A 14,570-nucleotide genomic window follows, 5' to 3' on the forward strand; every position below is an offset into this window, starting at 1 on the left:
TGTTGACTTTTTTTTTTTCAGTTTCACCCAAACCATGACAGAAAATTTTAATATCTCTCCAACGGGTGAGACCACAAAAAAAAAAACGAGGTCCAGGCAAGACTGGCGTCTGCCACTATCATGGTTGTTTGTTTTAATTAAGCCTCGCATGCGACTATAAATATCACAGCAATTACTGCTGCGCAATATATGCTGGCTGAACCCAATCACAGAGCTCAGTGGGAAACCCAAGTATCTATAACAAGATCCTGCTCTGAGCAATCAGCCTGAGAGGCGCTGGTGAGGGCTGCGTCCGACTTGCGCTTCCGCCGCTCCATGGCGACAAGCAATTAAGCTGCACGCGAAGGAATCATCCAGATGCGTTCCTATTCTCTTGAATTAATGATGTCCCAATTTAATGACGGAAAAATAGCCGATTCATTTAGGATAAGGCTGGTTTGTTAGACTTCGCCGGCCATGGGGCAGCTTGGAATAACTGTTAAAGGTGAATTTAATATATGCCCGATATAGTTTTAATGCTTTTTATTTATTTGATTTGGAACCATGGGGCCTTATCCAGCACACCAACAAAGAGGATCCAAATACAGGGTCATAATGGGGTCTGTTTCTACCTTTTACCTTAAATATCAGAAGCCTAAATAACATTTCTTCCACTGAACAAGCTGTCTGTAGGTTTATGCGCATCCATGTACAAAACACGGAATTTTTGTTGTGTTTGTCATCATGGGAAAATGGCAGTGGTGGCGTTTGAGAGGTAAGTGCTACTGCGATTGAGGGTGAATGGAGGGAAATGGAAAGCGCTGCCTCCTGAGGGGGACACATGGTAAAAGGTTGAACAGGACGCAGGTGAGGTTGGCGCTGAAGTGCAAACAGAAACACTGAGTGAAAGTCTGAAATCTGGGTTCTGCTGAATTCATTTTTCAGTTGAACTGGACAGGTTACGATAAAGTTTTTTTTCTTTTATTACTGACTGTGGTCTAATTTTTTTACATTGACCATTTTTTCACTGATTTACACTGACTTTCTCTTTGTATGGGTTCCAGGCAAGGCTTGTAACAAATGCACTACAGAATATTTCTTTTTCTTTACTTTTTACCTTCACCTCATGATCAGAGTTGCTATCAGTGTGAGAATCACGCATTAATATTCAGTTGTGCACAATCACCCGACTGGTTTCTTGACTCAGTCTTTCAATGAAATCACCAGTGTACATGTGAAAATGTTAGTGTTTTAGAGCAAAATGTCTTTGAAATGCCTAAGTTCTTGTCAGTTGTTGCCTTCGCAATGTGCACCTGTGTGTAAGAAACCTAAAGGGTTTTGTGTATTTATCAAGGAAAAAAAATAAAAAAGGGATTTAATGTATTTAATGTGCTTTAATGCACAGTTTGCATATAGAGAGCTATGTAATGCTGTTGAATTAAACAGAAATAGCATGCTAAGGTAACTGCTAATACACTAGTTACAGTCAATGAAAAAGTTTGGGAACCCCTCTTAATTTGGGGGTTTTTTGTTTATCATTGACTGACCAATGAAAACAGCATTTTCCTTTTAATATTTGTCATACCTATTTGTTGTCTATTTATTTGTCATGCCTAATTTATTGAATTAACAGAAAATATGCAATAAGCATCAATTAGACAGGTGCATAAATGCGTGCACCCCAACTTATAAAAATATTTAGCTGAGCCTCCTTTTTGCAAATATAACAGATGCCTCTTATATCCTATGATGACTGGATTCTGGATGGAGGTATTTTTGACCATTCATATTTACGAACCCACTCCAGTTCAGTTCAGTTTGATGGCTGCAAGCATAGACAGCCTGATTGAAATCATAGATTTTGATCATATCTGGGGTCTGTTATGTAAAGCCAGGAGACCGTGATGGCCATTCCAGAACATTGTACTTCACCCTTGGCATGAATGTAGATTTTCTTTGTAGATTTTGAACTGTGTTTTGGGTCGTCTTGTTGGAATATTTGACTTTGGGACTGATGCTTGAACAATATAAGAATTTATTGATGTTGGGTTGAATTCGTCTGGCCCTCAACTTGGGCCCCAGTCCCTGAACTAGCCACACAGATCCCACAGCATGATGGAACCTCCACCAAATTTGACAGTAGGTAGCATGTGTTTTTCTGGGAATGCGGTGTTCTTCTTCTGCCATGCAAAGGACTTTTTGTTGTGACCAAATAATTAAAAATTTGTCCCATCAGTTCAAAGCACTTCCAAATGAATCTGGCTTGTCTGAATTAACTTTTGCATACGAGTGACTGTTTGTGGCGTGAGTATGGCAAGGGCTTCTTTTTAATCACATTTGATTTTATTTCACAAAAAAGTACATCCCAGTACTTATCTTCTTTAGAAAGTAGCATTATAATTGTTATGTCCTAGTGGTTAAGGAAGCGGCCCCGTAATCAGAAGGTTGCCGGTTCGAATCCTGAACCGCTAAAGCACCGTCCCCACACACTGCTCCTCAGGCGCCTGTCATGGCTGCCCACTGCTCACCAAGGGTGATGGTTAAAAGCAGAGGACACATTTCGTTGTGTCACTGTGTGCTGTGTTGCAGTGTTTCACAATGACGAGCACTTCACTTATGGACACTGAGAGGGGTTTCCAAAGTTAATACTTCTACTAAACTAAATGAAAATGCTAGCTATAGCAGGCTTGGCTAATGCTATTAATACGTCTAGAAATCTAAATTAATAAACTAACATAGCATGCTAAGCTAATACGTCTAGAAATCTAAATTAATACATTAGCTACAGCAGGCTTAGCTAACACTGTTACTAAGCTTAATAAATACACTAACTATAGCATGCTAAGTTAATACGCCTAGAAATCTAAATTAATAAACGAGCATAGCATGCTAAGCTAATACGTCTAGAAATCTAAATTAATACACTAGCTACAGCAGGCTTAGCTAACACTGTTACTAAGCTTAATAAATACACTAAATATACAATTCTATGGTAATACGTCTAGAAATCTAAATTCATACATTAGCTGTAAACATAACATGCTAAGCTAAAGATTTTCTTCTTCTCTGATATTAAATAATCATTAAGATTATATTTATTTTATGTGTTCATGGGAATATGTCATTTCCATGTACAATAATGGAACACACGACCATAAATGTATTCAGTGTTTTGCATTCAACATATTTTATCTAAAGCTGTGGGCCAGAACATATTATCATTTTTTGGCTTTAACTCTTTCAAAACCCATTAACGTCTACTCCGATGAGACCAGGCAACATCGCACGTCACAGCTGTGTGCATTGGCGGTGGATGGTTCATCTGACAGCTGGCTGGTGGCTATTGAGCTCAGGCGCTAGGGTGCCGCCATGGGTGCTGGTCAATTGCACAAAACGAGACCTCCGGAACAGGGTGCCAGTTCACCATGGTGTGAAAGGACACAAAAAATGTACAGATTCCCAGTTGTTAAATCAAGCTTTAATGTGTCTACACGTTTTTTCAGTGAACAGGAACTGTGAGAGTGAAATCATAATAGTGATATTAGAATGCCCCCTAGTGGTTAATGGCTGAAGTAAGGGTTCCAGCTAGAAATGACTTGAATCAGGTTGTTTTAAACATTGTGTAGGTATAAAATAAGGTATCGTTGGAGGTCTGTGGGGAGTGGGAGACCATGGATTTCTTTCAATCTCCTTCTTCCTAAAATTCTCCTGATGAACAGCCGGCACAACTGCATCAGAGATGAAACTCCTGTGGAAATGGATTAAAGATAAGCCTGACAGATAGAAACATCTTTTTTTCTTTTGAGGGGAGTTGCTGACCACTAAACAGCAATTTTCTTTAAAAAAAAAAAAAAAAAAGAATTATCCTGGACAGAGTTAATTCCTCTTTAGTCTGGAGAAATACCTCCTCCCCTTTTCAGCAACTTTTCCACAGCACTGTTAGGGGGAGCCATTTCCTGCGGCCGCCTGCCCTCTTTGTTTCTGGCAGTGTGGTCAGCTCCATGCTCCAGCAGAGTATTGACCAGCTCTAGGTTGGAGAGCTCAGCAGCAGTGTGCAGCGAGGAATTCCCGTCCTTTCCTTTGTTCACATCAGCCCCTGGGGGAAAATATGAGACAAAAATAATTTTGTGACAACAAGCGTCCTTAAGTAGTGTTTTATATATGTACAAATATATACATATAAATACATTTATATGCATATAAAAAAAACATTTGTGAGTGTCATTTAATATTTTTCTTATTGCAGTGCATTAAGAAAAGTGTAAGAAAATATTAGAAAGAAAGGATTGGACCATACAGAGTATAATAACCTCGTGAGGTACACATTGTATTACCAAGCTGCAGTAGTTTCTCCACTGTGCCCAACTGCTGATGAGCACAAGCGACATTGAGAGGAGTACCAGCATCATCTGTCCACTGGTCAATGTCTGCTCCATACTTCAACAAGCTCTCAATGCACTCTGTGTGACCTTGAATCAAAGACAATGAAAGTAACAAAGTTACTCCACTTTCCCACGTAAACTATGTAGACAGAATCTTTGTTAAAAAATAACATATTTAATAACAATATATTTCTGTTTTTGACAAACAGTCTCCTGACCCCTACAGCCAAGTTAAAGGCTTTAGTCTGATCCATCATATGAACCTTTGACCTTTGGCTGCAGCCTGGTGAATTGGAGAGGTGGAGGTGCAGGTGCTCTGCAGCGAAGCTCCAAACTGGAGCAGGAGGTTTACACAGGCCACGCTACCGCCCTCGCATGCCAGAGAGAGGGGGGTCTTCCAGTCTATGGTGGGCAAATTCACCTGCAGACAGGAGTGCAACAACTGATCTGAGCACTGTATTATATTTGTGTGCTAAACACAATGGTTTTCCTTTTTTTAACGTTTTGTTTATATTTATATATTTTATTGAAATGTTTTAAATCTAAAATGATAAAAATTGGATTTTGAAAGTTCAATCATCTGTATGAGAATTTGATGCAGACCTCGTGGCGATGGGTATTTAGCAGTATGATAAAGAGTGTTGATATGATTACACTATGTTTTTATATCCCTGCCCTGGCGGGCTTTGGCCACCAGGGTCCGCTACTGCTCCCAGGACAGCCATTATATGTTGATTGTAAAAATTGGATGATAAAAATTGGATTTTTGAAAGTTCAATTATCTGTATGAGAATTTGATGCAGATCTCTTGGCGATCGGTATTTAGCAGCATGATAAAGAGTGTTGATATGATTACACCATGTTCTTACATCCCTGCCCTGGCGGGCTTTGGCCACCAGGGTCCGCTACTGCTCCCAGGACAGCCATTATATGTTGATTGTGTGTAAACTCTCTCATCTGGGACTTGTTGCTTCACTCCCTTTATAAAGCATGAGCTTCCCCGTGTGTTTGCTTGTCTTGTCCGTACATGTAAGCGGACGGTGTACCACCCACATGTTGAACCCAGTCTGTCTTTTTTTTTTTTGGAGCCACGCCTTCTTTGTGCTTGTTTATTGCTTTACATTTTTTTTGGTGTTTGATTCTCTGTGCAGTGTGACAAAACGAGTCGTAAATGTGTGATTAGTCACCTAGAAATTCAGCAGAAAGTACTATTCACATCATTGTTTATCTCTCAGATTTAGAGAAACCCCCCAAATGTCAAGTTTTTAAGCAGATTAGCAGGCAATGGCGGGGAAACCACAGACTAAATGTCGATAAAACCGGCTGCTGGTGCGGCATGTGACCTTGTGCTTCAGACGGGTGTGGTCTTGTGCACACTGCAGCATTGTAGTGGAGAACTAATCTTCAATAAGAGACCATCACACTCTCAAACGTCCGTACACGCCTCGTTACTCACGTCGGCGCCGCGCTCCAACAGCAGTTTGGCACAAGCAGCGTGGCCCTGTAGACAGGTCCCGTGCAGAGGAGACACGTTATCGAGGGTGGTGAGGTTCACGCTGGTCCCCTGCAGATGAAGCGAGAGGAGCTCAGAGTGGCTGCTGGGTAACTGCCACAGTTGTGTCGCAACTGGCTCGCCGGGGCCGACCAGTTCAAAAGGTGCATCGCAGACGCACCCATGCAAAACAGGAACTGACCTGGCACGAGACAAAGGGCCACGAAGATCGGTGCCCGTACCTGATCGATCACGTCGCGCAGGGAGAGCAATCTTCCATTGTAGCCGGCGTCATGTGCTGGAGACCACTCAGACGCTATATCTACTCCAAAAAATACATTTTTATTGTCATCTGTATTCAGGGAACAGAACAGAACACTGTTACTGCGACGACGACAATGGGGAATGGAGCACAAACCCAGACGGGGCGTGATGGTGGTTGGCTCGCTCGGCACGACACTTACCGCTCATCAGAGGGCTTGAGTGTCTGCTCTGGTTCGCCGGAGCTCTCCGTTCTTGTGGATCGCTCATCCTGCACAGGCGTCCTGACTACGGAGAGCCTGACGTGAGCGGCCTGTCGGTGTGGCTCCGAACCATGTTTTCGACTGTTGTGCTGAGCTCGACATCCGCAATGTCACTTCCCCTCCGGCAAAAACAAAGGCAAAAACAAAGCAGAAGACGTGGACTGAATTCCTGGTTGGTTGGTTGTTTAACCACAAACCCACACACACACACACACACAGAGCATGCTACACCCAATGTGTTGAAGCATGTTGACTGGCTCTGAAATATGACACCGCCTGTACCCAAGCAGAACGGAACATCGTCTCCAGCTGCAGGCCGGGGAAGGCGAGTGTGGGCCGCCTAACGCCACCTCTATTCCTGCGACTTGTGAAGGCGGTGGTGGTGCCTGTGCGCGGTGGGGACTGCAAGCCGGAGGCAGAAATGTCGCACGTTCCACTGGCTCCCCAGCAGCAACACCACAGAGCTGGTATGTAGTTGCACGAGTTGTGAGAAGTCCTCTGAGGTGAGCTGAACTCTCGGGAAACCGCATAATGCTTCTGCTACGTAAGAGCTGAAGCGAGGGTCGTCCATGGAAGAAACAGCCTTGAATTTTCTAAGGTGGGGGGCGAGCGAGTTTTTTTTGTTTCGCTCAGACCATTAATCTGTCACGTTACGGTAACTTAATCTACCAGCATGCCAGCTCTAAAACTAGGATAAGTCGCCTCTTAGTCCTGAACTACAAAAGATCGAGGTCGGACTTCACATGAATGAATGCACTGTGCATTCTGGCAACTATACAAGGACATGTGACGTGTATTTATAATGAATATTTTCATATAGAGAATAATGGCTCCTGTTCAGAATTTCAAGTACAGATGCAGTCACCATGACCTTCAATCATTAATTGGCCCATATAATATTCTATATACTGTGTGGAATGCATGCTGTGCTATACAATGACATTTCTCTGAATATCTCTATGTAATACAATATACAGACATATTCAGTGTAATTTGTACATCATACAATGAATTCTGTGCAGTATCAAACATTCGATAAAATATATTCTGTATACATATAATTCTGTCGATGCAGTTGATATAGTCATTTTTAATTGTATATTACTGGGTGGTAGTAACCTAGTGGGTAACACACGCCTATGAACCAGAAGACTGGTAAATGCCATAAATGTAAAAGTACTCTAAAATTTTATCTATCTATACTTCCTCGGGACATCAGAATATCTTTATTAGCAATTGTAACAAGTACAACGAGCCAGAGAGGAGAAAATAATATATGAAAGTGAAGTGATTGTCACACGTGATACACAGCAGCACAGCACATATGCAGCACAGCACAGCACCATATATATAAAATATAATATGGTGGTAGTAGCCTAGTGGGTAACACACTCGCCTAAGGAACCAGAAGACCCAGGTTCAAACCCCACTTATTACCATTGTGTCCCTGAGCAAGACACTTAACCTTGAGTGTCTCCAGGGGTGGACTGTCCATGTAACTACTGATTGTAAGTCACTTTGGATAAGGTAAATGTAATACGGAAAGTATAAAAAGGAGAAATCTAGTATATTTATACTAATTTGTTACCAAATTAGAATGACAAAAATGAGGGCGGTAGACAAACAATCTTTATTGCACAAGTAATAGAAATGGAGGTATAGAATGGAGGTGGAAATTAAAACCCTCAAGCGGCACCGTCTTCAGATCGCCACTAGATGGCGGTAACTACCAGGACACGTTGTTTTTGTTGTTGTTGTAACCAAGTCACTTTTTTCGCCACCACCGCACACTACACTGTTGGTCATTTGAAAAGCATGTAAATACGTTGTTTTATAACGTTTCCCGGGGGGACTCGAGCCACGCTCCAGGTGGACTTGGTGGCGTGTGCAGCGCGACATCCATCCAGCATGCGTCCGGAAGGCCACGTCGGGGGGCGAAACCGCAGACGAGGCCGCGACACGTTTTACATTTCTGCCACTTACCAGACGCCCTTATCCAGAGCGACTTACAGTCAGTAGTGACAGGGACAGTCCCCCCCCCCCCCCCCCCCCCCCGGACACACTCAGGGTTAAGTGTCCTGCTCAGGGACACGATGGTAGTAAGTGGGGTTTGAACCTCCGTTCGCACGTAAAGTGTGGTAATAACCACAGCAGCATCTCTCTCTCTCCACGGAGGGGGGAATCGGTGAACTCGCTGGGGGATTAAGAGGCGGCACATGACGGCCCAACCCGTGATCCAACCCCGCCGGGAGCCCGGGCCGCGCGGAATGAATGAATGAATTGGCCGCTTTCTCCTCCGAGCCGTCGCCATGGCCTCTCCGAGACTCGAGACCTTCTGCTGCCCCAACCGGGACGCGGCCACCGAGTTCGTGGTCGCCTTCCAGCCCGTCTTCTTCGGGGCCATCTGCCTGGGCAGCGCCGGCGTCAGCCTGGCCCTCGCCGTCCTCCAGATCCTGCCCAAGCGCAGGGGCTTCCGGCGCCTCGGCCAGCACCCGCTGCCCAAGCCGGCCTCGTCCTCCAGGATCCTGCTCATCATCAGCGTGTGCGACGTGCTGGGCTGCGCAGGTAGGACCTGGACCATGTCCTTCCCTCCGCTTTTATCTTACATTAGACTAATACACTGATAAAGCAACCCATCACGTCCAGAATGATCTTTATAGATGTGTGTGTGTGTGTTTTGATGATGTCCAGTGATGGGCCCTGCCTTGTGAACTCATGTTTCGGTCATCAGTGTGTAGAAGTAACCGGGGGCATCATCAGCCGTGTCCTGCCGGGGACGTAGCAGTCCCCCTCGGACCTGGCCTGCCTGTGCGTGGTTGGTTACGGTTGGTTACGGTTGATTCCCCGCAGGGATCGTGGTGCGCTCGTCCCTCTGGCTCGGCCTGCCGGGCCTCGTGAGCGGCATCTCCCTGCCCGGCAGCGGTGACGTGTGGCCGGAGGTGTTCTGCGTGGGCAGCGCGGTACGTTACTGGGTTCATGCATGAGAATGTGGCAGCCCCTGTGTCAGTGTAAAACTAATATATCAATATGAAGTACTGTGCAAAAGTCTTAGGCACCAATACAAATGTCCTTGTTTTCCTTTAACAGTGACTTAATGTATGGAGCAATACAGTATTGTTCTAAATCTGCAGACTTTTGCTTGTAGGGGATCATTCATTAGTTCTCATGAAATGTTTGCAACTTTAACTTTGCAGTAATTAACTTTTTTCATTCTTATTTGTGCTTTTTGCGTCTGTAGATAGTTCCTTCCAGAACTATGCCAGAGTTACAGTTGGGAAGGAGGAGAACCTTCAGTTAGTTTCACTGCTGCCTGAAACTTTTGCACAGAACTTTATATTTCCTGTAGGTCTGATGTATAAACTCGTGTGAGGGTTAGATAAGATAATATTCAAATGCCGTTCTGCAGATGTGGATCCAGCTGTTTTTCAGTGCTTCTTTCTGGTGGACCTTCTGTTACGCCATCGATGTCTTCTTAGTGGTCAAGAGGTCTGCAGGAATCAGGTATGCGTCTGTCCATATTTTTATATCAGAGAACCAGTTATTGATCAGACACGGAGCATGTCTGGGGGCAGCTGATGTCCCCCCCAGGCCCTTTCTCTGTAGTTTTATAGGGTGAGGGCAGGGGACGTGTCCTGGAACCTCACGATGCGCTGTTTCTTATGGCAGCACCATTGTGCTGTATCACATGATCACATGGGGCCTGGCCCTGCTGCTGTGCGTGGAGGGCGTGGCCATGCTGTACTACCCATCCATATCCAGGTAAGATAGCACCCATCTCGGTCTGATTACGGCACCGTGCATCCAGTTGGAAAATTTTGCAATTATTCAAATCTTCACACCAGCTCTGTTTGTGTAGCCGTGTCCCCTCATTAATATTCATTGGATTTGCTGTTCTCTCAATTTCCATTTTTTTTCACAGTTTTTCTTATTCCCTGTGAGTGGGATTTTTATTTTAAATGCAGGGCTTATGAAAGACGTGTGAAAATACTCTGCTTCATATAGCCCTGAGTATAAAATCTTCCTAAAATCATTTCAGCTGCGAGAATGGTCTTCGGCACGCCATACCGCACTACATCACCACCTACGCCCCGCTGCTGCTGGTGCTCGCCGTTAACCCCATCCTGTTCACCCGGACCGTGTCTGCCGGTCAGTTCTAATCCTCGCTGCCTCCTGAGCTGCCTGCACCGCACTCTGCAAATCCTGTCCGTGCTCCCAACGGACCTCGTAACGCAGAGCTACGCGAGAATGTGACCGTGGTTACGTATGCGAGGTCAAACATCTGTCCGTACCGACAAGAGAACATCTGTACGAGGACTACCATCAGTATTTACAACGGAAAATAAGTCAGTTATGTTGAGTGCCTGTAGGGGGAGCCCAGGAGCAAAAATGACTTTAATCACATTAAACATTTACTTTAATTAAAGCAGCTTTAATCACAAGTGTACGCTGAGTGTAATTTGAAGTAAAACTATGTTAATATTAATATGCTGTGACCCAACCACAGCAATCTTTTCCATCTATTTAATTGTATAGGCTTCTGTATGTATGTATGTGTGTGTTTGTATATATTTGTCGCAATTCTTTTGTAAATTTCAGTTTAATGTCAGGGTGCTGTTTGCTTTCCACAGGCACCCCTTAACCTGCCGCTCTCACTTTTAATGCAGTTACATCTTTGCTGAAGGGCCGACAAGGAATCTACACTGAGAATGAAAGGCGCCTCGGAACCGAGATCAAGATACGTTTCTTCAAAATCATGCTGGTGTTCTTTATTTGGTGAGAAATTTGCCCGGACGCCACTTCACATGAGAATCTGCACACGTGCCGTAGCCGTTTTCCTGAAGTAATGGTACACGAGCGATTATTTTACCTGCTACACTTATTAAAACGAACTGTTGGGTGTGAAAAGCGTCCATTGGTGTTCAATTTCAAGGACATTCTAGCATCTTCTGGCATATCAGCAGTCATTGTTCAGACAGGAGGACAATGGAGGGCATGTTCATCACATTATTTGAGCCCATGCGTCCTTGCTGCAACTACATATGCTTTTAGCGCTATCATTCTCATCTTATTATTCATTTGACTAAATAATGAACATTTCTTCTGCCTCCAGCTGGGTGCCCAACATCATCAACGAGATCCTCCTCTTTTATTTGGAGATGCAGGATGACATGAAAACCAGCAACCTGAAAAATGTGCGAAACGCGGCACTTATCACCTGGTTCATCATGGTAGGTTCAAGCACAAGGTTCAGTTCAGTACATTCATGGAAATAATTACAATCAATCAATCATAATTACAATCAGTACAAATGTATGCTGTACTGTATCTACTGTACTGTAACTACCATATCGTACTACTATACTATTAATTAACTTTTGAAATGTTCAAACCTACTGATTTTTTAATCTACTTTACTTACTTTACTTACTTTTAATCTACTTAAATTACTGTAAGCACTTTCCAGTCCATTTAAGTAAATGTAACCTAGAATAATATTTTTTATATAGATTTATAGAATAAATGTGTGCAATGGATGTGGGGTTTTTGTACTTCAGGGCATTTTGAACCCCATGCAAGCCTTCCTCAACACATTGGCCTTCCATGGCTGGACAGGCTTTGATGTGGACTTCAGCCTCCAGCGCAGAAGAGAGCTGGCCTGGGACTCGGTGTCGACGTCTGTCCCCACCACAGGGGGCTACAACCCCATAGTGGGCTCCACGCTGCTCTACCAGGGCCATGTGCAGGAGAGCAAGAAAAACATGAGCGGCAACGGCCAGCAGCCGCCCGACGGAATCAGTGTCCTCTCCGAAGGTAACGGCATGAGGCAGCAGAGTCACATCTCAACAGTGTATCAGGGCTGGTAACACACACCCTGCCGCCTTCCAAATCCACCCGTGTCTACCTCATTCCAGTTTGTGTTTGATGCGTTTATGTATTTATTTGAAATTTTTAATTTAACACAATATAAGGGCTCTGTTTATTTTTATCATTTCAATGTGAAATTCTGTCATCCATTAACCCAGAGTTGCTTGGTTACACTTCATTCAAAAGTCGATGGCTTAGTAGTGCTAAATATGGTCTTTTGCTCTTGTAAAGTGTTTCTGACAGCTGCTTGATTTACTACATTAATGCCGAATAAATCATTCATTCTTAATCCATAATTAACATACAACTTACTGTTAACGGGCTCCAGTTGTCTAACCATTTTAAAATCCTTTTAATGTACTTATGCCTTCAGTTATAATAGATACGTAGTGTTGTTACTAACATATGAATTGTTTGTGTGCCTTACTTCAGATTTAAGCATCAAACCTTAACTAATAAGTCAATTTTTCTTCCTTTTTTTTTCTTTAGAATAATTTTCTGTTTTTGTTGTTATTGTGTGAATTGCAGGCCCTGGTTTACTTTCTTTTCTTTTTTTTTACTTTCTTAGGAGTTTAACCGTGGACATTTGTTTAAAAAATTTTATGCTTTTGAGAAAATTACATTACATTTGGGCAATATGGCACACATCTGAAATAAAAAAATAAATTTTTGAAGACACTGTGTGTTTTTGGTTATTGATGAATACATATTGAAATGACTATTGGACTCTTTGCTTGGTGAGGTTGGGAGGAGGAACAAGCCCCCACCCCACCGAACCTCCTCAAAAACGGCATAATGCTGTTAAAACACGACCTGTGCAGATTTAGGATCATTTGAAGTGATCCACCCATTCCGGCACTAACAAGTCCTCTCCCGGTTTTGTCTTTGCTAGGTTCAGAGTCTAGTACGGTCGAAATCCACATTTCCAGCGAGCTGCGAGACGCCGAGGACGCGGACGCAGACGGAGAGTCACTGGAGAATTCGACCAGGCACTAGACGGGAGGGAGGGAGGGGGGGGTCACAACTCTCGATCAGCTGTCACTAAATCGGTATTTTATGCAAGCTTCCCATCTGCTCTGGGATTTGAAATGCATGTGCTCTCCACTGCGTTCGAGGTGTAATATAATTTATACAAATTAGAGAAGCGTGCCTGTCATTAGCCAGAAATATATCACGTAGCGCTTGAAATCCACTGAACAGGTGGCCTCCTCTGCTTCAGTTATGAATTAAGCTTGTACTTGGAAGGATTGGGATGAACTTTGAACTGTTTCGTCACATGATAAGTAACTTGGAGACCATCTCAGTTGTTCCATCAGAAGACACTGCCTGTCAAATTGTGTGACATTGTGACACGCTGCCAGTGTAAATAAGTGGATGAATAATTATTTGCTGTAGTCACATCAGTACATTGACCAGAGGAACCTGTTTTCTGAGCTCAAGTGTGTTTTCAAGAAGCTGTTGAGAGCAGTCGGTACAAAAAGGCCCAGAAGGGTCACATGCTTATAACACATACAAAATTGTTTCATATGCAAGTAATGTGAAAATAACAATGTAGATATATAAGATATTAAATAGTAATCGCCATCATTGTGAATGTCCATACGAAATTACCATATTGTGCATACACAATGCTGCATCATGCAGCCATGAAAACTGGCGAACTGGTGAGGATAAGAATTTCACAGACTGAGAACATTTTCATTATAATTGACACCCTAAACATGTTCATTTGAAAAAAACGATTTTTAATGCAGCAAATCATTTCAGTTTAAATTGAATAACAGCGTTAAACAACTTGCTCCGTTAAATCATTATTCCTGCTCAGTGCCGGCTGAACAGGTGTGTGGTGGGTTATGGGTGACGCGGTACATTATTTCCGCAGCTTTGGCATGTCAGGACCATGGGGTGGCTCCACCCCAGCCATGGATTGGACTCCTGTGCCCAGGTGTCCTCGCTGCGAAGAGGCAGTGGCAATCTCAGTCCAACACCCTGCCATCAGCTAGAATGGAATGGTAGTAGGAATGGAGTGGGGTGGTAGTAGCCTAGTGGGTAACAGACTCGCCTATGAACCTGAAGACCCAGGTTGGAAATCCCACTTACTACCATTGTGTCCCTGAGCAAGACACTTAACCCTAAGTTGCTCCAGGGGGGGACTGTCCCTGCAACTACTGATTGTAAGTCGCTCTGGATGAGGACGTCTGATAAATGATGTAAATGTAAAATGGAAGACAAGTGCATCGTGTCAGTCACATCCTTCATTCAAAAATGTTCTGCCTGTGAAAAAGGAGTCAGAAATGCAAAAGCAGCAAAATGTTCAATTATTATTTT

The 14,570-nt window shown here is 43.6% G+C and overlaps 2 protein-coding genes across 5 annotated transcripts; one reads left to right on the top strand and one right to left on the bottom strand.

Annotated features, from left to right (window-relative positions):
• Positions 1–3,435: 3,435 nt before the first annotated feature.
• LOC114797225 (ankyrin repeat and SOCS box protein 9-like) lies at positions 3,436–6,752 on the bottom strand. Of its 2 annotated transcripts, none has more exons than XM_028991971.1 (7): positions 6,318–6,752; positions 6,096–6,205; positions 5,818–5,925; positions 4,632–4,782; positions 4,314–4,448; positions 3,884–4,075; positions 3,436–3,727 (listed from the first exon to the last, which is right to left on the bottom strand). In XM_028991971.1, exons 1-7 carry the CDS (start codon positions 6,382–6,384, stop codon positions 3,591–3,593), a joined length of 900 nt encoding a protein of 299 aa, XP_028847804.1. In that variant the 5' UTR covers positions 6,385–6,752; the 3' UTR covers positions 3,436–3,590. The 2 variants fall into 2 exon arrangements, with proteins under 2 accessions (XP_028847804.1, XP_028847805.1); XM_028991972.1 differs by having other exon boundaries at positions 6,096–6,175; positions 6,318–6,713.
• gpr143 (G protein-coupled receptor 143) lies at positions 6,065–13,255 on the top strand. 3 transcript variants are annotated; one of them, XM_028991969.1, is made up of 11 exons: positions 6,065–6,549; positions 6,668–6,844; positions 8,553–8,942; positions 9,228–9,337; positions 9,784–9,878; positions 10,044–10,136; positions 10,414–10,523; positions 11,042–11,150; positions 11,488–11,605; positions 11,933–12,188; positions 13,135–13,255. In XM_028991969.1, exons 3-11 carry the CDS (start codon positions 8,687–8,689, stop codon positions 13,236–13,238), a joined length of 1,251 nt encoding a protein of 416 aa, XP_028847802.1. In that variant the 5' UTR covers positions 6,065–6,549; positions 6,668–6,844; positions 8,553–8,686; the 3' UTR covers positions 13,239–13,255. The 3 variants fall into 3 exon arrangements, with proteins under 3 accessions (XP_028847802.1, XP_028847803.1, XP_028847801.1); XM_028991970.1 differs by lacking the exon at positions 6,065–6,549 and having other exon boundaries at positions 6,568–6,844; positions 8,585–8,942; XM_028991968.1 differs by lacking the exon at positions 6,065–6,549 and having other exon boundaries at positions 6,569–6,844.
• Positions 13,256–14,570: the final 1,315 nt, after the last annotated feature.

The sequence above is a fragment of the Denticeps clupeoides genome, chromosome 9 (assembly GCF_900700375.1).
Source record: "Denticeps clupeoides chromosome 9, fDenClu1.1, whole genome shotgun sequence".
NCBI lineage: Eukaryota > Metazoa > Chordata > Actinopteri > Clupeiformes > Denticipitidae > Denticeps > Denticeps clupeoides.

Bases quoted from the DNA above. Each gene is read 5' to 3' on its own strand.
- LOC114797225 (XM_028991971.1), bottom strand. From the start codon at position 6,384: ATGAGCGATCCACAAGAACGGAGAGCTCCGGCGAACCAGAGCAGACAC. The intron at 4,783-5,817 runs GTGAGTAACGAG...TCCTGTCTGCAG, and splicing joins TGTTGGAGCGCGGCGCCGAC to GTGAATTTGCCCACCATAGA. The intron at 4,449-4,631 runs GTCAAAGGTTCA...CTTTGATTCAAG, and splicing joins TCACCAGGCTGCAGCCAAAG to GTCACACAGAGTGCATTGAG.
- gpr143 (XM_028991969.1), top strand. From the start codon at position 8,687: ATGGCCTCTCCGAGACTCGAGACCTTCTGCTGCCCCAACCGGGACGCG. The intron at 9,338-9,783 runs GTACGTTACTGG...GCCGTTCTGCAG, and splicing joins TGTTCTGCGTGGGCAGCGCG to ATGTGGATCCAGCTGTTTTT. The intron at 12,189-13,134 runs GTAACGGCATGA...TGTCTTTGCTAG, and splicing joins AATCAGTGTCCTCTCCGAAG to GTTCAGAGTCTAGTACGGTC.